At 51.9% G+C, this 24456-nt stretch overlaps 1 protein-coding gene across 1 annotated transcript in view; it reads left to right on the forward strand.

Annotated features, from left to right (window-relative positions):
* The window catches only part of PKD1L2 (polycystin 1 like 2), an 88286-nt gene that overhangs the window by 41770 nt on the left and 22060 nt on the right, over positions 1–24456 (forward strand). The window contains 12 exon segments of the mRNA XM_029926148.1: positions 948–1072; positions 2077–2203; positions 2859–2990; positions 6341–6563; positions 7123–7316; positions 11715–11945; positions 13867–13968; positions 16541–16719; positions 18331–18477; positions 20947–21146; positions 21776–21993; positions 22755–22983. Coding sequence (XP_029782008.1) covers positions 948–1072; positions 2077–2203; positions 2859–2990; positions 6341–6563; positions 7123–7316; positions 11715–11945; positions 13867–13968; positions 16541–16719; positions 18331–18477; positions 20947–21146; positions 21776–21993; positions 22755–22983 — 2107 coding nt within the window.

The following is a 24456-nucleotide window of genomic DNA, read 5'->3' on the forward strand; positions in this document are numbered from 1 at the left end:
ACACAGCCTTGCACACACACTCACAGAGAGGCACGTTTACACCCGTATCTTCACACAGGGCCACACAGTCACACACACTCACTCAAACACTCGGACTCTCGCATGGTACAGGCACACAAAACCACACACACACACACACACACACACTCATTTATGAGCCAATACTCGTACTCACACAACTCACAGACACACAGTCACACACTTACACTCATACTCATATACACACTTAATTCCTTATATTCACATATCATCCTTAAATAGACATATATGTTCACATCTGCTCAGTCATACCCCCCCTCTCTCTCACACACACACACACACACACACACACACACACACACACACACACCCTGTGCCCCAATAGGAACTCTTGGCGAACATCCAGCCCTTCCTGGGTCCTCTCACCAGCCTTGGCCTCAGCGAGGCACATCCTCATCTGGAGGTTCAGACAGGGTGAAGAGCAGTCCGCGCCCAGGTGACCCTGTGAAATGGCCCTGCCTGCGGCTTTCCACTTCCCCACAAATAAGACGTGGGCTGTGGGTGGATGTCAGGGTCCAAGTGAGCAGCACAGAGAGGCACACAGTATGACAGCTCAGCACGTGGACTCAGGAGCCAGAGGCCCGGCCGCCTCACCGTGAGTCCTGGCACTTGCCTTTTTCAACATGTGACCTCCACAAGTCACTTATCCTTTACGTGCCTCTGTTTCCCAGTCTGCCAGATGGGCAAATGACGGCAGCTGCCTCATGGAGTTGTGAGGATGAAAAGGGTTCACATGAGTGCTGGGTTCTCTACAGAGCCTGGTGCTCAATAACTGGCAGTGTTGTCCCTCCCTCCTCTGCGCACCCCACCGCCAGTCCCTGCTGAAGGCCCCACACCAGCCTGGTGGCCGTGAGCAAAGGCTGCACACGGAGCCGGGCCCGCAGCAGCCTCCCCGCCTCCTCTTCCAGACTGCCGCCGTGTCCCAGCTGCTCGGAGTTGTGGAGCGGGTGCAGGCCGCCCTCCTGCTGGGGACACTGCCTGGGGGGCTCCCGGCCATGCTGGCCACCCCCTCCATCTCCGTGTACACGAACAGGTAACCAGCCACACCGGGGTCCCCAAGAAAGCCTGTCCCCTGACCTGGCTCACTCCACAGCCACATCCCAAGACCCTGTGACAGGCAGAGCCCAGCCAGCCAGCCCTGGAAGTGGGAGGGCTTTTCACCGAGAAGGTCCCCTGCTGCGTGTGCTTGTACCGCGCGTAGGAGGGGAACAGCTGAGTCCACACCCCGTCTTGGAGCCACCCACGAGTCCTGAGGGCTGGGTCATGCTGGAGCCGTGCAGGCAGGGAGGCTGCATGACGGGGGCCTGGCTGCCTTTAACCACGTCCCAGGAGTGCCTGGCCAAGCCCACTGCTCCCCAGAGCTGTGGGGATTCGAGAGGCACTTGCCTTGGGAGTTCGTGGACCTGAGGATGCCCTCCGCCCTGTGTTCCTCCCCCTGAGGAGCAGGGGCTGGATCGCACCTCAGGCCCTGCTGGGACGCCTGCAGGGAGCACCCCTGCCTGACTCCTCGTGCCAGGGTGACCCTCTTGGGTCCCAGGGGCAGTTTCCCGAAGCAGCATTCTGGCCAGAGCTAGGCTCTGAAACCAGGTCCCCAATGTAACCAGACAGGACAATGTCAAAGGCTGGAGAAGATGGGGCTGGGAGCCCATGACCTCAGAGATCAAGCAGATGGGGGAGACAAGCCTGGAGAGATGCCCACATCAAAGTTCACTTATTCATTCAGCAGAGGATGTATTGACCCCCACTGTGTGCCAGGCACTCCTGTTGGCACTGGAGGTGCAGTGGTAAACAGAGCTGGCCAGAGCACTGTCCTCACAGTGGGGGTGGGGGAGGTGCTGGCTGCCTTCCATGCTGTTACTCTGACACAGGTAGACAGAACTGCCTTTGGGGACTGAGGTGGAACCCCTCCCCCTCCCGCGCCCTCCCCCTGCTCCGATGGCAATGGCAAGGTGGGGTTCCCTGCAGAGCAAGAACTCTTCCTCTGACACTCACTTTCTTCTCTCTCTCCTGGCACCTTCTCTCTCACCTTGTGGCCAGAATACAGCCCTGGAGTTGGCGGGGCTCCTCCGTGCACACCACTGCCACCGGCTCTGCGACCTTCACCTTGCCCGCGGCCTCCGCCCTCAGCTCCACGCAGGCCAGCCAGGAGCCTGTGGACATCAGGGTAACAACAGTAATGACCTCCTTGGGAGCAGCCCTTTACGGCCTCCAGGGCACGTGCACGTGCGTTTGCTCTGTTAATGTTGGTGACGGCCCTTTCAGTTACACATATTACTACGCCCATTTTACAGATGAGGTTCAGTGACCTGGCCGAGGCCACAAGCAAAATGGCAGGGCTGGGATGCAGATTCCAGAATCCATCCTTCTCCCACTGTGTGGTGGGATTTCCCCAGCGGCGTTGGTTCAGTTAGTTACTGGAAATAAGGCTCTTCGGAGTTCAATCCATAACGAGGAGGTGGCAAGCCCAGAGCTCTTTTCACGCCCGAGTTAGGGCACGTCTCTCTGTTCCTTCAGCTCCAACGAAGGCCGACAAATATCTTTCTCTTGGGGACTTGTTGGCTTAGCCAGGAAAAAAGGCTCAGATGGTTTCACAGTCCAGTAGCCACATTACCCGAGAGGGTCTCAGTGGGTCCTCAGCCCTGAAGGGCAAGTGTGCACACGGCAAGCCAGACACAGCTCACAGCGGGGTCCCCCATCCACCCTACATAGGGCAAGGGCCACTTGTCTGTCCCATCTTGGGAAACCTTGTCTTTCACAGGGACGCAGTCACCTTCCAGCCTTCAGGGGGCTTGGCCAGCACTCTGTGTTCTTGGTTTCAGATGATGAGTTTCCCGACGAGCCCTTTCCCAGCCCGAAGTCACTTTGACGTCAGTGGAACTGTTGGTGGCCTCTGTCTGACCAGCCCCGGTGGACATCTCATACCCGTGAAGAATCTGTCGGAGAACATCGAGGTAGAACTTGGGGGTGCTTTCAGAAGTCAAGTGCCACTTCTGTTTTCTTTTTCAACATGGTTGGGACCAAAAGTTGCTTAAAGAGGAGAATCACTAACAATGGTCCACACCCTGTCTTACAAGGTGTATTTTAACTTGAAACTATAAATGTATATTATTGTCAATCTTGGGGTATACAATTGAAACATTTCTTTCAATCTGTTGATTGGAATTTTAATCATCTTCATTACATAAACCACCCTTACAATGCTGCCTCTGAAATGTTATATTTTCTTTAAAATGAAGCAAAAACATCAGGGCACCTGGGTGGCTCAGTTGGTTAAGCATCTGACTGGCTCAGGTCATGATCTCAGGGTTTGTGAGTTCGAGCCCTGCTTTGGGCTCCATGCTGTCAGCACAGAGCCTGCTTAGGATATTCTGTCGCCCGCCCGCTTCTCCTCTGTTTCTCTTTCTCTCTCAAAAATAAATAGAAACATTAAAATGAAGCAAAAATCTAAGCACACCATGGTGCAATACAAGATCAGATCCTTTTGAGATTTTAGTGAGTTTTTCCTAACCTAGTTTTCCCATCAATGAGTAATTCAATAACAATGTTTAGCAATTCATCTTTCCTGTGTCTTCTCAAAGCATTCAGGTTAAATTTCTATGCAAATAATTCTTTTCACACTAGCACTCTGCCCCTTTATGTCACTCTGTGGGATACATCATTAAAACTGACCTTTACAAGCTCGTGTGGGACAAACACATGTGCCCACTGGTGAGCTCACACCTGGACCGGCAGGAGAGAGCCCTCATAGGCTCGGTTCTCTGGAAGCAGGTGCTGAGAAAGAGCTCGGGGTGTTAGATGTTTGCTGAGCCCCGCCCCTGCGAAGAGGGAGGAAGGACAGCAGGACCGGGCAGAAGGAGAAGTCAGACTGCAATCCAGACCTCACAAAGCCCCGGTCAACCCAAGGGGGAGCGCCGTAGAAAGTACTAGCCATTAGAACTATGTTAATCGGGCTTATTATTTTATGTATCTTTTGATGTTTTGATATCTTAAAAATCTTGCTGATGAGGAGGAAGGTGCCCCTCGCAGAGCCAGCAGCCAATCCTTACAGGTAGCAAAGGGCTTTGCCAGAGTGCACCTTTCACATGTGGACTAACCAACCCCAAGTCCATACCCTCAACCAGCCCCTTTATCTGACCCACACACCAAGCCAACGCTTCCCCTGTCCTAAACCATCCCGAGGGCCGGTACCAGGCCACCAGAGACCATTCCTACAGTCCCAACCCTGCCGAAATGATTCAAATGGGCCAATCTGAAAATGGTTTACTCTGCCCTGTCTTGCTTTTCCTGTGGAGATCCTAGTAATGGCCCTGACCTGAGCTTTCCCCTGTGCCTCGCCCCTGCCTCCTGACCAGGTGCTTCCCCTGTGGCCCTGTGTGGCAGGGCAGCCCCTCCTCTCAGGAAGTGTAGATCCTAAATTCTTCTTGCAATGGCATTGGCCCCTCCGTGTCATCCCTCAATCACCTCCATAAATTAAGATCCCTCATGTACAAATGAGACAGACGCCCCACAGCAGGCTCATAAGTCTTGGCCGCACACCCTTCCCTGTCCCCTGCATGTAGGCGGCCCTGAGGAGGGTGTGCCGCCGACGAGGTGGGCAGACCCTGAAGGAGCTGACCGCTGGAGCCTGTCCGTGATTGGGCAGCAGGTGCTTCCGGGAAGGAGGCGCATGGTGTACCGTGCCCACATCTAACACAGAAGTCCACCAGAAATAAACAGTGCACAGTGGGCATCAATCAACCGTTAATCAATCATTAACAGAGCATCAATTAATTTGGAATGCTGATATAATGGAGAATTGTTATGAGAACTTCTAACATTATAGTAATAGCAGAATAATAACAGCTGCTAATTTTTTAGTATTTCTGTGTTTCTGGCACTTGGCTAAGTATTTAGTATGTGATATCATTTAAAAAATTTTTAATGTTTAATGTTTATTTGAGAGAGAGAGAGAGAAAGAGCAAGAGCGCACAAGTCGGAGGAGCAGAGAGATGGAGACACAGAATTTGAAGCAGGCTCCAGGCTCTGAGCTGTCCATACAGAGCCTGACATGGGGCTTGAACTCACCAACTGCAAGATCACACCGGACTTGAAGTTGGATGCTCAACTGACTGAGCCACCCAGGCACCCCCTTGTTTTAAAAAATGTTTTTTAAGTATGTGATATCAGTTTTTAAAAGATTTTTTCATACTAAATGTTTATTTACTTATTTTGAGGAAGGAGGAGCAAAGAGAGAGAGGGAGAGAGAGAATCCCGGCCAGGCTCCGTCCTGCTAACACGGAGCCCAACACTGGGCTTTAATCCAGAAACCATGAGATCATGACCTAAGCTGAAACCAGAGTCAGATGCTTAACAGACTGAGCCACCAAAAAGATTTTAAGCAAGTCCTACACCCAACGTGGGGCTTGAACTCACAACCCCGAGATCAAGAGTCACAAACTCCACCAGCTGAGCCAGCCAGGCGCCCCATGTATGCGATGCCATTTGTAATACCCTGAATGAGTCTGTGTGTTCTACGGATGACAAGGAAGCAGGGGCTCAGAGTGGCTTGTTAACTGGCTGGAGGTCCTAGAGCCGATACAGCACAGAGCCAAGATCCAAACAGAGGTCTCTCTGCCTCAATGGCCTGTGCTCCTAACTTACGCTTTACTTGCTTGACACTGTCATCAACGTGACCACTAGTTCTCACAGCACACTTCTGTGAATTAAAAAAGTCTGCCCTCTTTCTGTGCAGATGCAGCCCCAGCCTTGGTATGCAGTTTGGGGAGTGTGGTGGGTGAATAACAGCCCCATTGGATGTTCATAGGCTCAACCGTGAGCCTGGGGATTTGCCGCCTTACACGACCCAGGGCACATTGTTAAGGATCTTGAGATGGACGATGTGGGTGGGCCCAGTGTCATCCCAGTTCCTTACGGAAGGCAGAGGCAGGGAGAGTTAATTACAGAAGACAAAAGGCTGATCTGATGACAAAAGCAAGAGGTTAGGGTGATGTGAAGAGGGGCCCTGAGCCAAGGGACGCAGCACCCCCAGAAGCTGCAAAAGGCCAGGTTCTCCCCTAGAGCATCAGCCAGTCAACCTTAGCCCCGTGGAACTGATTTTCGACTCCCGGCCTCCAGAACAGTAAGACGGCACATCTGCAGTGTGATGAGCACTGAGATGAGCAGCCCCAGGGAGCTGATGAGGTGGGCACAGAGGGTGGATCTCAGTGCCCAGGCCTTACCTGCCCTGCTCTGCACAGCAGCCCCGGTGCCCACTGGCACTCCCATCCCAGCGTGCCCCTGATTTGACTGTTTCTCATGACAGATCCTGCTGCCCCGGCTTTCAGAAGGACACAGTGAGCCAACCGTGTTAAACCTGACCAGCCCTGAAGCTTTGTGGGTGAACCTGACTTCAGACGGGGCAGCTTTGGGGATCCAGCTGCACTGGAGGCCTGATATCCCCCTCGTGCTCAGCCTGGGCTACGGCTACCGCCCCAATGAGACCAGCTATGACGCCAAAGCTCACCTTCCGCCAATGGCTGCTGCAGGTAATACATCAGCTGGCCCAGCTTCTCGGGCAGTGGGGAAGGGTGCCCAACTTACAACTTGAGAATCAGAAGCCACAGAGAAAAAAAATTGTTTTGCTACATTAAATGCTAATTTTTTGGTGTTATTACTAGTACTACTACTGTTATCCTCAGTATTATTTATTAGTTGGCAATGTTTGAGTGAGCGCTTACTAAGTGCCCTGAGCTGATATGCACTTAGAGAGCTCACTTCATTGTAAGTTCATGACAACCCTTGGGCCAGGCACTATGGACATTTCCTCTTGCCAGGTAAGAACGGGTTAAGTAACTGGTACAAAGTCACACAGCCAAGAAGGGACGAGTTAGAATTCGAGCCCTCATCTACCTTACTTGCAGTCATGCTGACTCAGGAGTGCCTTCTCTTCTCTGCTCCTGGTCTCGGGGGAAGAGGGTTTTCCCAGGACCTCAGGGAGACCATCAAGGTCAGCTTCCCTGCCCTGTCGCCGTGCTCCTTCTCTCCCATGACACTAGCCCAGCCTCCACGAGGCCTCGGGCTGACCTGGAGCCCTCTTTCTTGCAGATGGACTGTCCACATGGATTCTGAACCCAGAGGACCTGCATTTTGGAGAAGGCATCTACTGTCTGACCGTGGTCCCCGAGTCGGACCTGGAGCTGACCCCTGGCAGGGACCTCACCGTTGGCATCACCACCTTTCTGTCCCACTGTGTGTTCTGGGATGAGGTCCAGGGGACTTGGGACAACTCTGGGTGCCAGGTAAGGAGAGAACACAAAGAAGACAGAGCAAGCGTGGATCGGTGTGTCCAGCTCATTTAGGGTCCCCTTTCAGTGCCTCTGGTAGCTGTTCTGCACCCTGCCACAGAGTCTTTGCATATGCTGTTCCATAGGTCTGGAATGCCCCTCCTCCCCCAGTTTGGTTAACTAGGTCCTGCCTCCAGTATCACTGCCTTGAGAAAAGTGTTCTTAACCCTAGCCAAGTCAGATTTCCTCTGGAAGCACTCCCAGTATGTACATCTGCTCCTCCATGGCACTAAACACAGCACTAAGCCATTTCATATCTATTCAGTAGGTCGCTGAGATGATGTCTGCTCCCTCAGTGCACCAGGAGCCCCCCAAGTCAGGAACAGTGTGCTTTGCTCGCCACTGAGAACAAATGACCACTGAACGAGTGGACATTCATCCCCAAGGACTGAATTCAGAGCTGAGTCCTTTATTCCTTGCCAGGTGCTGTGTTCCGTGCTTAACTTGCATTACCGCATCAGATCTCCACAACAACCCTCTAAGACACTGAGTATTGCCATTCTACAGGTGGTAAAACAAAAGCTCCGGAAAATCAACTCATTTACCCCCAGATCCCTTGCCTAGTGGGGGGGAGGGCTGGGACTCAGACCCAAGCCTGTCTGTCTCCAGAGCAGGAGCCTTCTGTGATGCGCGGCGCTGCTTGCCCAGCCCCCACCCAGTCTCGCCGAGCCCCTGGATGGCATGGGGCTCTATTAATTGCAATCAAATCCCAGTCTCAGGTCAGCTGAGCTCTGCCCATGACAGTGTCCAGACATTGGCTGTGAGGCCATCGGAGGCCATTTGAGGCCATCTCTCGCTCATCAGTGTTCCTCTTCTACCTTCTATGCCTTTGAGCTGCTGTTCTCTCCCTGGAAGGCCCTCCATACCTACCCTGCCCAGAAAACTCCTATGCTCTTCACCCTTCCATCTCCCACTCCAATGTCGCCTTCTTGGGAGTATCCAGACAGCTCATGCCCTCCCCAAGAACAGCAACCTCCACATCTAGCTGAAGTTTATCACATACCTGTCTCCATCTACTAGATCATAAATACCTTCTTTCATTTATTCAACAAATATGCACCATGTGCGAGACAGTGGCGATATAATGGTTAGAAAAAAACAGTGAGCTTTCAGTCAAGCAGAGGACACAGCCAGAAGCAAATGCCACACATAATCAAATGACAGTGGTCACAAGTAATATAAGAAGCCAGGCCCCAGTAGAGCCACAGAAGGGGACTCAGAGCCAAGCTCCTTCCGGGTTTGTTTCTGCTACAACTTCAGCTCCCTTGTCAACTCCCGCCCTGGCTTCCGGCCACCACATGGAGGAGTTTCCCAAACTGCCAGGAAGAAACGGGTGCATCACGACGTCCAAGAGACAGCATGTTCCCCACGCCCCCAATAGAGCCCCTTGTACCTCATGAATGAGGCCCTGGGTGAGTTGCGACCTTCCGGAGTCCTCACTCCCGGCAGCTGTGTGATGCCCTCGCTGGTGGCCGGGAGTGCCCTGCAGGCTGTCCTCAGAGGCCCGAGGCTCAGAAAGAGGGATGGTGTAGCCACTGGAGGCGTGGGCTCTGCCGTCAGACTGGGGTCCGATCCCGCTTCATCGGTAGCAGGCAGGTGACTTCGGGCAGGTCGCCACACCTCTCCCGGCTTTCCCGTCTGAAAATGGGGATAAAGGCTGGTTCCCACTTACAGAAGGGATGGGGCCTGGACAGGAATAGGGGATAAAGCAGTTAGCGTGGGGTCTGGCACACAGTGAGGGCTCCACAGAGTAAACTCCTTCTTGTGTTGAACAATCTGAACACAGAGAAGACAAAATGACACACAAAATGGAAGTCAAGGAAACCATGAACGTGGGACTTGGGGGGTGGTTGGGTTGGGGGAGCATGAGGAGACCGGGGGAGGACTACGTAGCTAAATGTAAGTTACTGGAATGTTCCTAGCTTTTGAGGAGGGTAGGGGGTTCTCAGGTACTTATTATGTTATTGAAAATATACACCTGCTAATACATATATACATGAATGCGGGACATACAAAAGTCAGATGTGGGAGCGTCTCACAGACCAAAAGTTACATGAATCCAACATTGTATACGTGATGCTCATTATATAGAGGTAGATACAGACACAAATACACAGACAGATACACCGACATCCCTGAGGAGCTATAAACAAGTAAGTGGGAGGAAAATCAGCACCAAATGCCCCACACGGCTAAAGAAAGCTCCAAGTCTGTGGACTGCAGACCTTCTCAAGGGGTCTGAGAATCTATATTCCTGCTTAAGTATTTTCACAAAGGTCACTAAAGGTGCAACTGCTGTAGCAAGGGTGTGCACAGACGTATTCCCAGAGTTCAGGGGACTCTCCCGCTGGGAGGGTGGGGAAAGCCCAGCAGGACAAAGACATAGGCATAAAAAGCCTGGTCCCTGGGCACCCAGCAGTGAGATGCTTTTGCCACCGGCACCTGCTTGGTTTCTTCCCTGAAACCAGCTCCATGCCTTCTGGGCGTCCCAGTGTTCCCAGAAGGCCCACAGCTGCGTGCCGAGTGCTGACCAGGCATGGGAAACAAAAAAACAGCGGAGCAAACATGGAACTAAGATCCGTGTGAAATCTGTCAGTAAACAGTTGGTGTCATGCCCATGTGACCCCCTGGCTGGGCGGCTCCTTATGGAAGAGACAAGAGTCACCGGCTGGGGCTCTGTGGGCTGCAGCGGTTCTCCTCATGCGCAGAGCAGAGAACCTGCTGCACGCCAGGGTTTCCTGCTCCCTCCTACCTTACCGCCTCCTGGAAGGCTCTGGAATGAAACGTGGTGCTGAGTTGATTTGGACACAATCTCTGCCCACCAAGTGGCCCTGGGGGAGGGTGACTGAAAGTTGACAGAAGGATTTAGGAAAGGCCTAAGTGCAAGGTGTGAATTAAGAACACAGATGGAAAAAAAAAAAAAAAAAAAAAAGAACACAGATGGGTCCATTCCTGGTCCCAGCCCTGGTCCATTCCTGTCTCCCCACCCCCACCCCAATCTCATGGTCCTATACCACAGGGGACCCCGCACCCAAGCTCCAAACACACACCTTGCACCCCAGCCACGTCCTGGGCCCCCATGCCCAGGGGTGGGCACATCAGTGGCCAGTCCACCAGAGAAGTGTGATCCTGAGAAGAAGTCCTGTTCAGGCGCTAGAAGCAAGGAATTCCAGGTCCAGATCCCAAACCATAGTCTAGAAGTGGGTGTCCCAGGGCCAGGACTAGGGTAAAACAGTGAGACATCTATAGTGCAAATTTTAAGGAGGACTTTATCCTCAGGGTCACCTAGGGCCTCGTCCTAGACACAGTGAGTGGTATGTGCTGTGGAGGGCATGTCCCCGGGGCCCCCTGACTCCCTGTCTTGTGCAGCTCAAGTAACACTCACCCAAAGCATGAGCCCAGGCTAGGGGCTCCCGGTGCCTACACCCATGAGGGCGGAACTTTAGGGAGCGCTGTCCCGGTGCTGAGACACCAGGGATTTAAACATTTGCCCTTCCCTTTTGTTCACATGACTCCCCAGTCTCAGTTTTTTTGTTTTGTGGGTTTTTTGTTTTGGTTTTGGTTTTTGATCTTCAGTGTGAGATGACCAATCATCCTAGCATGTCCAGGACGGGGGGCGCCCAGGACTTGGGACTTTCATTTTTAGAAAACAGGAAAGCCCCTCGAAACCTGAGATGAGCTGATTACCCTGGATGGTCTCTCAGCACCTAGCCCATTGCCTGGCATCAATTTTGCACTCCATATGCATCTGTTCAATGAGTGAGTATCGGGCGGAGAATGTACTGGAATCATGTGCACCAAAGCTGTGATAATGGCTGCTAACGGAATGCGGGGGACAGAAGGAACTTCACCTGCACCCATAATACTTCTTTTTTTTTTTAACTTTTTTTTTTTTTAGTGTTTTATTTATTTTGATACAAAGAGAGACAGAGCATGAGAGGGGGAGGGGCAGAGAGAGAGAGAAGGAAACACAGAACCGGAAGCAGGCTCCAGGCTCTGAGCTAGCTGACAGCACAGAGCCTGACGTGGGGCTCGAACCCACAAACGTGAGATCTGACCTGAGCCGAAGGTGGAGGCTTAACCGACTGAGCTGCCCAGGCGCTCCCATAATACTTCTTTAAAAAGGCAAAGAAGACTCACGAGATATACAGGTGCCCACTGAGAATGATGAGTACAAAGACACTTGTTATATATTATATTCCTGACATCTAAAGATTTTTAGTTGACTAAAAAGCTCAAGAGAATCCTAGAGCTGGTCTCCCCAGGCCCCCGCCGGGAACGGTCCACCTTCCTTGGGCTTAAGTGAGCCAGATATATGCTGGCATTCCCACCAGGGCTTCTTTGGGGTTGCAGGTCGGGCCACGGACCACCCCCTCCCAGACACACTGCCTCTGCAACCACCTCACCTTCTTTGGAAGCACGTTCCTGGTGATGCCCAACGCCATCGACGTCCGCCAGACCGCCGAGCTCTTTGCCACCTTCGAGGACAACCCCGTGGTTGTGACCACCGTGGGCTGCCTGTGCCTCGCCTACGTGCTGGTGGTGATCTGGGCGAGGAGGAAGGACGCTCAGGATCAGGCCAAGGTGAGTGTGCATGCTCTGCAGGAATGGGAGGAAGGAGCAGGCGGTGTTCCCTTGCAGGAACTCCAGGGGATGGAGCTCAGGCGGGGAGCCAAAGGGCCAGCAGCACATCCAGGTCACCCTGGGCAAGCCAGCCCCTCAGCCTCATTGTATGTAAAACGTCCATTCTCATCAAATTGTCAGGAAGATTATTCTACTGACCATAACATCCCACTTAATGCTCAATGCCCCTCTAAGAAGCAGATTGAGAGGCCCTAGGACCACTCTCAAGTTCAGCGATCTCCTGGGAGGACTCAGAGAATTCAGAAAAGCCTTGATACTCATGATCATGGTTGATTGCAGTGAAGGATGCAGGTTAAAATCACTGGCAAGAACTTCCGACTGTACTCTCCCGGGGAGCTGTCTGGACAGACCGCATTCTCCAGCATGGCATGTGACAGTTCATATGAAGCTCACCCGAGCCCTAGTGACCAGGGTTTAACGGGGGTCAGTCACATATATATGGAGTGCCCACACGACGGAAAATCACCCACCAACACCACCACCACCCCCACCCCCACCCAGGGGTCAGACTGATACAGCACGGCCCAAAGCCCTCATCATAAATCACACTGTTAGCAGGGACTACCTGGTGTGGACCAAGTTACTCAAATGCACTCTTGTCATGAGGGGTGTTCCAAGGGCTCAGGGGTTATCTTTCAGGAGCAGCCAAGAGCCAGGCTTTTCTTTGAAATATGTAGGGTTTGGACACCCCACGCCTTCTCAGTCCGCCGTTAACTGCACAGTGCCTCTATCATCTTACAGAGGAAGGGACCAAAGGTCAGGGAGGGCAACCAACTGGTCCAAAGCCACCTCCAAGAAGCCAGAATTCAGACCCAGATCTGCCTGACCATAACGCAGGTGTGAGGACAGCAATGAGATCAACAACTACGAATTCCCAACAACAAAGTTCTGATTACTTTTCTATTATAAGCACTGTGTCTGACACTTAACGAGCCTTCAGTAAAATTCAGTGAGTGTCTGAGTGAGCACATAATGCTTGCAGGAATGCACTGTCACAAAGTTCTGAAATATTCTCCATTTCCCGTCCCCCCTCCACAGCAACACTTCTCAGGATGTCAAAGAGGCACAAAGCTTAATAAGCTCATAGTTGCAGCATTTATACTGCTGTCTTCGATTCACATGAGGCATTAAACATTAATACTTCAAGTGCCTTACCTGTCAGTTGGTTCCCAAGAAACAGACTCTGCAATGGAGCTGACCATGCAGGGTGTTCACACGGAGAGCCTGGGGTCAGCCCCTGGGAAGGGAGGGAAGGAAGCAGGATGAGCAGAAAGAAAAGCAGAGCTGGGAGCTCCAGAGATGCCCTGAGTTGGGTCAAGATGCCCAGGTCTTGAGCATGCTCAGACGCCACATCAATGTGCCACTGCACGTCAGCTTCCCCAGGAGGGCATAGGACCTCAGTAGAGGTGGCTCTCACACCCCTGACAACGGGGACAGCAAGCCATCCACCGGTGGGAGATCTGGGCGGTTCATCACAGAGCCCACTGCAACCTCTAGTCGGGCTTTGTTTTCTCTTACTGCTAATCTTCATTCCTTTTAAATTCCCTTAGAGTCCCAATCTGGTTACCAATGGTAGAAATTCTAGACAGACAGAGTTTGTATCATTCACCAGATCAGAACGTTCTCGGCTTCATACCAAGTTCATTTCCAGTTTGACTACTTTGAGTCATCTTTAATATTAAGTGCATTTTGTACTATTTTAAACGTTTTTTATTTTACTTGTTCTCACCTGATGGAAGGAATAAATAACACACATAATTTTGCTCTCTTCTCTTGTCATGAGTGCCCAGCTCACTCTTGGCTGCTGTGCAGTGGAGGGACCCACTGAGCAGAGCCCTCCTGATGCCATCCTTTTGTCCAGGTGAAGGTCACAGTGCTGCAGGACAATGATCCCTTTGCCCAGTACCACTACCTGGTGACAGTCTACACCGGACACCGGAGAGGGGCAGCCACTTCCTCAAAGGTACCTGACCACGCAGGACCCCCCCCTCCCCGGGTTGATCAGTAGATCCCACCCAGCAAAGCCTTGCTGGCCCACTGTTGAGTCACGTTAGCATAGTGGATGTGCTGTTGTAGAGGGTCTTTTTTTTCCTCTTTTCATTTAAAAATTTTTAATGTTTTTTATTTATTTTTGAGAGAGAGAGAGAGACAATGTGAGCAGGGGTGAGTCAGAGAGAGAGGGAGCCACAGAATCAGAAGCAGGCTCCAGGCTCTGAGCTGTCAGCACAAAGCCCAACTCAGGGCTCAAACCCACGAACTGTGAGACCATGACCTGAGCCGAAGTCGGACACTTAACCGACTGAGCCACCCAGGCACCTCTCTTTTCATTTTTTTAAATGAAAGGATCTTTTTGTCAAACCAAACATCGCCCCAAGGCCCAATATTTAGAAAGAAAAAGCAGGAATGGGTTGAGGGAAAGTCAGGTCTAGCACTGTGCCACTGGTCACTTCCTCATCCCTATCAAAGAATAACTCTGTTAGTTCGTAACCTGCGTGCTGAAGAACAGTCAGTAAACTGTTATCAACGGGTAGAGAGAAAACAGAATCCTTCAGGGAGAAGGAAGAAAGGAAAGAAAGAAACAATGCCTCCCATTTGAAAACAAGGAGTCTTGGGCTAGATTGTTTTGGGTAAACTGATTAGCTGGCAGCTAGCTAAAAGGTCAGGCTGAGCCATCTGTCCTTGAGGAGGGTGACTAGAGGCAGTGAAGAAATTACTCCACTTCCTTACAAATTCTCTGAGGTTCTTGGACATCTGGCTGTGGAGTACCCAGCAGGTGGTCTCCATGACGTGTCTGCATCCCGAGTCAGGTCTGGCCTGCGCCACGTTCCCCATCTCGGTACACTGTCCTTGACAGCAGCCTCCGAGGTTCCTTTACGAAAACTGTGGGCTCAAGGGAACACAGTTTGAGAAGCTGTGGCACTGTGACTACTATCTCACGGGGAGCTCCATTGTTTTTTTCAAAAATGACAGTAAGCTTCATTACAGCAGATCATTTGTCTGTTTACTTACTTTTTAACTCTTATTTATGAATGCATTTATTTTAATTTTAAAAATAGTTGTATTTTTATTTATTGCTGTGCCTTAGGTCCTCAACCACCTGTCTAATGTAGAGCAAGAGCTCAGTAACTGTTCGTTGAATAAACACAGGAATTAATCTCAGTCATCTAATAAGACATTCATCTCATTTCTGCTTGGCATGAAAGAGTCTAACTCAATAGGAAAGAAGTGAAAACCTGTGACCCACATGCCATTTCTCTTTCTAGAGAATTGAGTCACATTTCCATTTGATATTGTCTTAGTTTGGATATTTAGCAGAGGCCAGGGATGCTGTCAAACATCCTACAACGCACAGGAAAGTCCGGGAGCAAGGAATGATCTGGCCCGGGATGTCGATAGTGGAGAAACCCTGCTGTGGAAGCAGACAAGGATTGGAGTATAAGTAGGTGCCTCGAGATCCTAGGACACCCCATTAGGGGACTGAAGCTGATAGGGAAGGGAAGGAACTGATAAGGGGTGCATTATCAAATGCATTACCTCTTGGTGCAGCTGGAGCTTAATCCCACTACGGGAGGTAAGCAACATGGACCTCTCAAAGTCACCCGGCTGAGGGCTGAGGGAACTGGTCACTTGCCCACCAATCCCATCAGTCGCTGGTGGAGAACAGTGTGCATCGCCATTAATTCTCTGCCACTTCCAGTCTCTGTTCTAACAGCCCAAGAAACCCCAGGAAAGAGACAGCTGCCGGTAGTTGGACGTGGGGGCAGGGACGCTACAGGGGTGAGGCTGAGGGAACGTGGGCAGAGCACAGGTGGCAGTTGGGTGGCTGTTTTTTGCTCAGGAAATCAGCCATGCTCATCAGCATCACCTGCAGAAAAACAGAGTCCTGGGCCCTGGCCCCAGGATTTTTAGTTGGGAGGTCTGGAGCGGGGCCCTGGAATACGTGTTTTCAAGATAATGGGCATTGTGAGTTCGTGTCTCAGGGCCAGGCACTCTGGGAGATACTGGGAATATAATCGAGGCGGGGGTGGGGGGGCAGTCCCTACCCCGTAGCCCTTACAATAAATACATGGGAAGTTTAAAAAGGTTACCAAGGGGGTGCCTGGGTGGCTCAGTCGGTTGAGTGTCCGACTTCGGCTCAGGTCAGATCTCACGTTCGTGGGTTCGAGCCCCGCGTCAGGCTCTGTGCTGACAGCTAGCTCAGAGCCTGGAGCCCGCTTCGGATTCTGTGTCTCCCTCTCTCTCTGCCCCTGCCCGCTCATGCTCTGTCTCTGTCTCAAAAATAAATAAAACATTAAAAAAAAATTTAAAAAGGTTACCAGGAAGCGTTTTATAACTCAGGCTGAATACATCAATGCAGGTCATGTCACCCCACATCCTCACACACCTGAATGTAGCCGTAACGGCGGGAGGAGAGGAGGGAATGAAGGGGCCGTGCTATGTTGGTTTTCATTGGTTTTCGGACACTTCCACGGAAACAGGGCCAGCAGGGCCCGGTTACCATGTGGAGGTGGCCTCTCCTCGTCTCTGGATTTCAGGTGACTGTCACCCTATATGGCCTGGATGGAGAGAGTGAACCCCACCACCTGTCAGACCCTGACATCCCGGTTTTTGAGCGAGGAGGAGTGGATGTCTTCTTACTCTCCACGCTGTTCCCCCTGGGGGAACTGAGGAGTCTGCGGCTGTGGCATGACAACTCGGGGGACCGGCCATCCTGGTGAGTCGGGGGTGGGCACACCAGGAGATCCCGCTAACGGCCAGCCCAGGGCTGGGCACTATGCATTTCCCGCCTGGATGATACACACACAGCTCTGCAAACACGTAGAATGGATCCCTACTTCACCGATAAGGACACCGAGGGTCAGAGAGGCCCACCCACCCGTGAGCCACACAGACGGGGTCAGCAGCTAGAAGGCCTGGAAGTTGCAACCCTGGGGTCCAGTGCTAGCTCCACCCTTAGCACATTCGCAGCATCAACCGGTCACTGAGCCCCCAGCTCCCCATCTGTAAAATGGGGACAGGCGCCCACAACAGGGACTAACTGAGACACTGGGCTGATTCTCTAGTAGAAGAGGCAAAGCAGCCACCACTGCCGAGCACTAGGCTAAGCCTTCCCGTGTCTGTGCCTTTTCTCACTGGCTCCTCAACAATGGCCATCAGGGACAATTAGTCTCATTCTTGTATTTCAGGTGGGAAAATCTAAGCTCAGAGAAGGTAAGTGGCTTGCCCAAGGTCACATAGCTGACAAGCTCAGAGCCAAGAATCTGCCCCTTCTGTGTGAGGCCAAGACTAGCCAGCTAGATGAGTCATTTCCAGCCCGACCACCCCTCAGCGGCTTGTAACTTAAAAAAAGCACAGCACTTCTACTGCTGCCTTTAATTTACCTAAGAGATTACACATTACTGCTTCAAGTGCTGTAGGTGGGACCCTGCGACAGAGTTGAGCATGCAGGGTGCCTGGGACCGGCCCCTGGGAAGGGAGAGCAGGAAACAAGAGGAGCAGAGGGAGCAGAGCTGACCCCCCCACAGGGAGCTGTCCCCAGTTGGGCTGAGATGCCCAGGTCTTGACCACACCCAGGCACTGCACCCACCAGTCCCTGGACGTTGGCTTCCTCAGGAGGCTGTGTGACCTCAGCAGACGTGGCTCTTGCAGGCCTGACAGGGCTGTCTCCTGGAAATGAGAAAACACATGAGCAGAGATTCCGAGCATAATCCGCATCAGGCGGTGAACGCGCAGCGGAGGGCGGCTCTTGATTCCGTCACTACTCTTGTTGGCCGTAAGGCAACAGGGAAACGGCTGCTCCTGCACCCGACGTCCCAGCAGAGGTGAGAGGACTTCATTTCCTCCCCGGTCCTCAAAGACCTAAATCAGGTTAGATGACACGCAGGAAGTCCCGATGGCTCGTTCTCTGGGCGGGAGCCCGCAGGAGGACGAGGCTTTGTGTTCCCAAGTCTGCACCTCCCTGAGCGCACACAATTTAGACAACTTGGCTTCTCTCACGTGCACCTGGATGCTGGCCCCGGGCTTGCTGCCCTGCACTAGGGTTCACAGTCTCAGAATGCACCCTCTTGCAGCATCTCTGTGAAAACATGGCAGCCTGCAAGACATGGCTCCCTCTACACTAGCTGAGCTCCCCGTGTGAGGCCAAGTTCACCCATCGCTTGGGGCATTTTGGTCAAGGCACCAAGAACAACGGACAAAAACAGGAAGTCTCGCTTTTCAGGAGCTCTTGTTCTTGGGCTCAGGTTAGCAAAGGTGTTACCTTCGTGGTATCCAAAGAAGCCTCACCCCCCAACCTTGTCCTCAGAAGTGTGGGTCCCTTCTCCAGGTACGTGAGCCGGGTGCTGGTGCATGACCTGGCAATGAACCGAAAGTGGCATTTCCTCTGCAACTCATGGCTGTCCATCGATGTCGGAGACTGTGTCCTTGACAAAGTATTTCCGGTGGCCACAGAGCAGGACAGGAAACAGTTCAGGTACTTTTTCCTTTTCTTTTTAAGCAAATGCTGTTCACCTTATTCTTTCATCTCCAGGGAAGTTGCATCGAAATCCAGATGAAGCAAAATAAAAGCATGTTTCAGCTATTGGGACTGGATGGCTTCAAGTGTGTGAGATTAATGACCCATCAGTTTCTCTTGTTGGGACTGAGGGGCCCTGGAGGGACATGGACACTCTCACACAGAATGATCTTTGAGGTGGTGAAAATGGTTGGAACAGTTATTCATATTTCTTTACATATGTCATAGAATAGTATGTTTTTATGACTCAACAGCCTGATTTGAAAGGCAATTCCGTGTCTGGCCATCTGGGGCTCCTCCTTCGTGCTACTTTACCCAACATGAGTGTTTCAGCACATGTCTCCCTTGGTTTTACTTCCTTCTTTCCACATCTGCCCAAACACATACAAGCAGATACAAAAATACACACCCACGCTGATGTGCACACACACAACACCACACACTGCTGTTCATTTCAAATCTTTTAGAATGGAGCTACTGCTACTCTGTCACCTTTTTTCTTCAATGGTCCACCATGAACGTCTCTCCAAGACAGTATGCTCGGGTCAAACTTTTCCTTATTGGCTGCACGATAATCCATAGACTGGACATTCCACAACGAATTCAACCATCCTCCTATCAAGGGACACTTAGTCTATTCCTAGCCAATATTAGAAAACCAAGAGACTCCACAGAAACCCCAGCAGGTATGAAAATGTGGCCAAGCATGTTCCTCTGTGACACCAATCTGCCGGAGCTAGGGCCCGGCTTTCCTCTTACACGGGCCACGCACACTCCGTTTTGCCACAGTCCCCACCCACTCCCTGTTATCCTACTCCCAGCCCACTTCACTCATTTACTTCACCTTCTACCCAGGTCTCTCTACCCAGGTCCCATTAGGTACTTGAGTTTGTGACCTCAACTTTACTTATTTATTTTTATCTTATTTTTGAGAGAGAGAGACACACAGAGAGAGAATCTTAATGAGGCTCCACACTCAGTGCAGAGCCTAATGTGGGGCTCGACCTCACCGCCCTGGGATCATGACATTAGCTGAAGTCAAGAGTCAGGTGCTTAACCCACTGAACCACCCAGGTACCCCATGGCCTCTACTTTTAATGGCTTCTGAGTTCGGTTCAAAAACAAAGTCTGTCTCCAGGGCATTTACTGAAAGGTGACTTTCCCTGCTAGTTGCCACCGGGAACAGCTCAGCCTGCAAAGGCAAGAAGTCTGAGCCAGGGAGACCTGGGCCCCAGGAGTACAGCACAGGTGTGGGGGACACTGCGCGGTTCCCCACGCCTGCTACTGACTGGCTGCACGACCCTGGAAAGGTCAGTGCGCCTCTCCAGGTCTCAGCGTCCACATCTGAAAAACAAATCGTTCGGTGTGCCCACCCCCGGGGACCTGTGCGGGTCCTGTGAAGTGACATGGGCGGCATTCTGAGCACGGCGAATGCTCAGAGTTAAGTGCTCGACTGCAAGAGCAGACGTTGTCCCTCCCATGGCATCAAATACGTGATGCCTGGAAACGAGGCAAAGAGGCGTCTGAAGGCAGGACCGTGTCTCTTCCCCATGAATCCTGGTGCCCAGCAGAGCACGTGGCACACAGCGCCAGGCTCACCAAATATTTGGTGAAGAGTCACTAGAATGATGAGCAGAACAACCATGTGGGAAATCACTGCGGCTGGCAGCTGACCTATCTCCTTAAGCACCTTTCCTCCGAGTCGAGGCCGCTCACGCAGCACAGAATGGCAGTCAAAGTGCAGCCCCGAGGGGCGCCGGCACTGGCCACCAGACCTGGTGCCAGCTGGGAGCATTAGCTCTGCACACTCAGGAGAATCAGGGCCCCTGTGCCACTCCTGTGGTTAGACGACATTCTGCTCACAGGGAAATAACACCGATTCTTAAGGGGAATATGGTGCCATTTTCAGAAACCCTGCCTTGCAATTTTTATTCTCTCAAATGGAGTCTGAACCTACCGCCTGGAACTTTTAACTGGCATCCTCTAATGCACTAAATATAATAAACCTAATAGTATTATAGTTAATTACTGTAGGAAAATTATAACAAAAGTAACTGCTAACTCTGATGGACACTCACATTTATGCCAGCTACTTTACCAAATGCTTGACAAAAATGATCACAATCTTTTCGACAATCCCATTAGGCAGGTTCTGTTATAATCCCCATTTTACAGACAAGTAAACTGACATGGAAAGAGTAAAGTAACTTGCCTGGGGGCACACAGCGAGTAGCAGGACTAGGATTCCAACCACTCTGTGCAGAGCCCCCACCATTAACTCTGAATGCTGCTGCGATGCCGTCGTCTTCCGCATTAGGGGGCGTAGAGGATAAATCTTAGAAGCAAGCCCTTCCCTCTCACGCCAGGATTGCTCCGAAGAGACCAGCCTTCTCCCATCCCTGTCCCTCTCTCCCTGCCTCTTCGCAGCCACTTGTTTTTTACCAAGACCTCCGCAGGCTTCCAGGATGGGCACATTTGGTATTCCATCTTCAGCTGCTCAGCTTGGAGCAACTTTACCCGCGTCCAGAGGGTGTCCTGCTGCTTCTCCATGCTCCTCTGCACCATGCTGACCAGCATCATGTTCTGGGGCGTCCCTAAGGACCCAGCTGAGCAAAAAATGGACTTGGGTAACTCGTACTGTCATGACGGTCAGGGCTTGTGGGAGTGGGTGCCACAGCATTCCCCAGGTCCCAAGACCACCCTCAGAATCAATAGTTCTCTAGAAGCACTCACAGAGATGCCATTACACTCATTTCAGAGGAAGGATATAGACTGACCTCGGAAAGGAAAGAGGTGCAGGGTCCGAGGGAGGGGAGGTACACGGCTTCCAGCTGTCTTCTCCCAGGGGGCCTGTGACAACATTCACCCCTCCCGACAATGACATGTGACGACACACATGGAGTACTGCCAACCAGGGACACTCACCTGAGCCCTGGTGTCCAGTGTTTTTATTGGGGCCTGGCTCACATAGGCATAGCTGGCCCCCACACGGCTGACCTTAGCCCCTCCAGAGGCTAAGGTGATACTGTGTGGCCAAGGCCCTCACCGTAAATCACTGTTAACATAGACTATAGAGTGCGGCCCAAGACCTCAGGGAAACAAAGGTGCACCTACCAGGCAGAACATCCCAAGAGCTTAGAAAGGTCACCTCCCAGGAGCCACTTCAAGGGCCAGACCTCTCTGTGGGCAACGTGCACAGCCTCCTCCTGGAAGTGGTGGAGACTCTCCCATTGACCCTTCCCCTCCTCTGTCCTAGGTGAAGTTGAATTCACTTGGCAGGAAGTGATGATTGGACTGGAGAGCTCTCTCCTCATGTTCCCTATCAACCTCCTGATCGTTCAGATCTTTCGAAACTCTCGTCCTCGGGTCACTAAGGAGCAGAACACTGGAAAATGGGACAGGGGCTCCCCCAGCCTGCCCCCCCCACTGCAGCCCATGGAGGATGGCCTTCTGACACTTGAAGTGGTGACCAAGGCATGTCTTCAAGCTTGGCGGTGTAGGGGTGCTCTAGCCTGGGCAGAAATGGCGGGGGGAGACCTGAGGCTTGGGCCTGGCAGCCCCATGCTGTCTGACAGCATCCGTCACCAAGGTTCATCAACCCACACACAGTGTGTGTGCACACACGTGCACGCATGTTTACACACACACATATATACCACACATGCATGAATACACATGTGGGCATTGCACAGGTGCACACACATATATGCACACACCTACAGACATGTACACATGCATGTGCACATGCAGATACAAAGACATAAACACATATACAAACACTTGCACACATGTGTATGTACACGCACATATGCATACACCTAACACACACACATATGCACACAGACATATACACAAACACCTACATGATGCACACACAATTTTTGGGTACCTTGTGTGTACAACATATTACACCTTTATCATGGAAACCCATATTCCATACTCACAGAAACCCATAGAAGGGACTCCTCTGCACTCATGTACTCAAACATTTACTGAGCATCTACTACATGCCACCCTTTGAGAAATACAGCCTGGAATGTGTCAGTTCAAATCCCAGAAGAGGGACTCTATAGGTGACAAAATGGGAGCTCAGAGTGGTCCAACATCATGTCTCAGTGGGCAAGGGTGGGATGCAAACCCAGACTGCCAAGCCTCGGGGTGAATGCTCTTGACCACGAGGCTGCCCCCTCGCCTATAGCCCACCTTCCCCTTGCCCGACCTGGGCTGACTTGCAGGATATGTGGAGGCTCGTCAGCTCCCTGTTTAAAGCACTGAAGGTGCCATCCCCGGCCTCTGGCTGGGAGTCAGTGACCTTGATGGACATCAACCAACTGCTGGCCTTGGTGGAAGATGTCATCTGTGTGCAGAACATGGTAGGGCAGGAGTCTTGGGAGGAAGCCAAGCAGAGAGAGGACGCTTTAACACTCACGCTGGGGTCTGTCCAAGTGGAAGGTAAGTCCTGACGTTTCTGGTCTGGGAAAGGGGACCGGGTGGAGACAGGACTTAGGGCTGCGTCTGATCACTGGGGAGTCCAGGAGTCCGAGGCGGTGTGTCTCCCCGACCTCCACTGCAGCCGCCTGGCACCACCGCCCTCTCTGGACACAGGCAGCCCCGCCCTCCACACACCGAGCTGCCCTCCCGCTAAAGGCCTTCATTTGTGCCTGTCCTTTCATCTAGGAAGTTTTTCTTCCTCTCTTAGCTAGTTCCTAATCAGGCTTGGTCTTGGTGGAAGCTCTCAGGGGAGTTCCTCAGCGGAGCAACCCCACCCCCGACGCCGACAACAGGGTCTCCAGATACATACCCGTTAGCCCCTAAGCTTCTCTTGCACTGCTTTTACACTGCCTGCTGCCAAGTCCTGACTTGTGTGAAGAGCTGTTTACAGTCTGCACACCCCTGCTGGAGCCTGAGCTCTGTGAGGTGGGACTGTCCCATCTCCACCTGGTGCCTGGCCCCATGCAACACATGGGAAGCACAGGACAAACATGAGTGGGGTGACGTCAGCACAGCAGGGCATCATGGGATGCCAGGACGCACAGAGCAACAAGGCGTGTTCTTTCCTATGTGGTGAGAAGAGCGGCGGCCAGCCTGGTAACTCTGGGCCCTGGCTCTGCCACTGATGGGCCAGGGGGCCTGGCGCAGGTTACTTCAATGCTCAACGCCTCAGTTTCCTTTTCGGTAAGGTGCTGGTGGGTGCAAAGTCAAAGCAGACCCATTTCCAAATGTGAAGAGGGGGGCACAACATGATGGATGGGGCAGGAAGCAAACATTAAAGAACACGGAGCGGCAGAGTAAAAAGTCCCTTCTCCATTCGCTTCCAATCCTTCTAGGAGCAAATCTCCGTTTGGTACTGGTGTGTCTTTAACACCCTTTTAGTACCTGCTAATTCTCGGTCTGGCAGAGAGATAGCAGGCCTCAACCTCCAGGCTTTGTGAAACGTATTCAGCTAGAATTTAGTAACACCATTTCATTTTTATTGAGTTCTACGGATGGCACATTATTCTGGTTTGGATTACTCTCCTTGACCCCCCACTTGCCCCTTTCCTGTTCCTCCTCCACCCACATCAATACTGCCAATGTTCCAAACAGGCTGTCCAACAGAACTTCCCATAGTGCTGGAATGTTCTGTATCTGTGCTGTCTGGTATGACAGCCACTGGCCCCATGTGGCTACTGAGCACTTGAAAGGTGGCTAGGCTAGTGTGACTAGGGAACTAAAGTTTTTAACGTTAATTTAATTGATGGGCCATTGACTGTCATACTGGACAGTGTAGGCTAAGAACACTGCCATGTTTAACACACAAGGGTGACCACTGTGTAAACCTTATCTAGAATACAGACTTGGGGTCTACAGAATGGGGAACTTGAATTCATAAACTCTTGGCCCCACCTCTGATATAGTGAATTCGCTTCTGGCTGAGGCCACAATCTGCATTTTTAA

This window comes from Suricata suricatta, chromosome 16 (assembly GCF_006229205.1).
Source record: "Suricata suricatta isolate VVHF042 chromosome 16, meerkat_22Aug2017_6uvM2_HiC, whole genome shotgun sequence".
NCBI lineage: Eukaryota > Metazoa > Chordata > Mammalia > Carnivora > Herpestidae > Suricata > Suricata suricatta.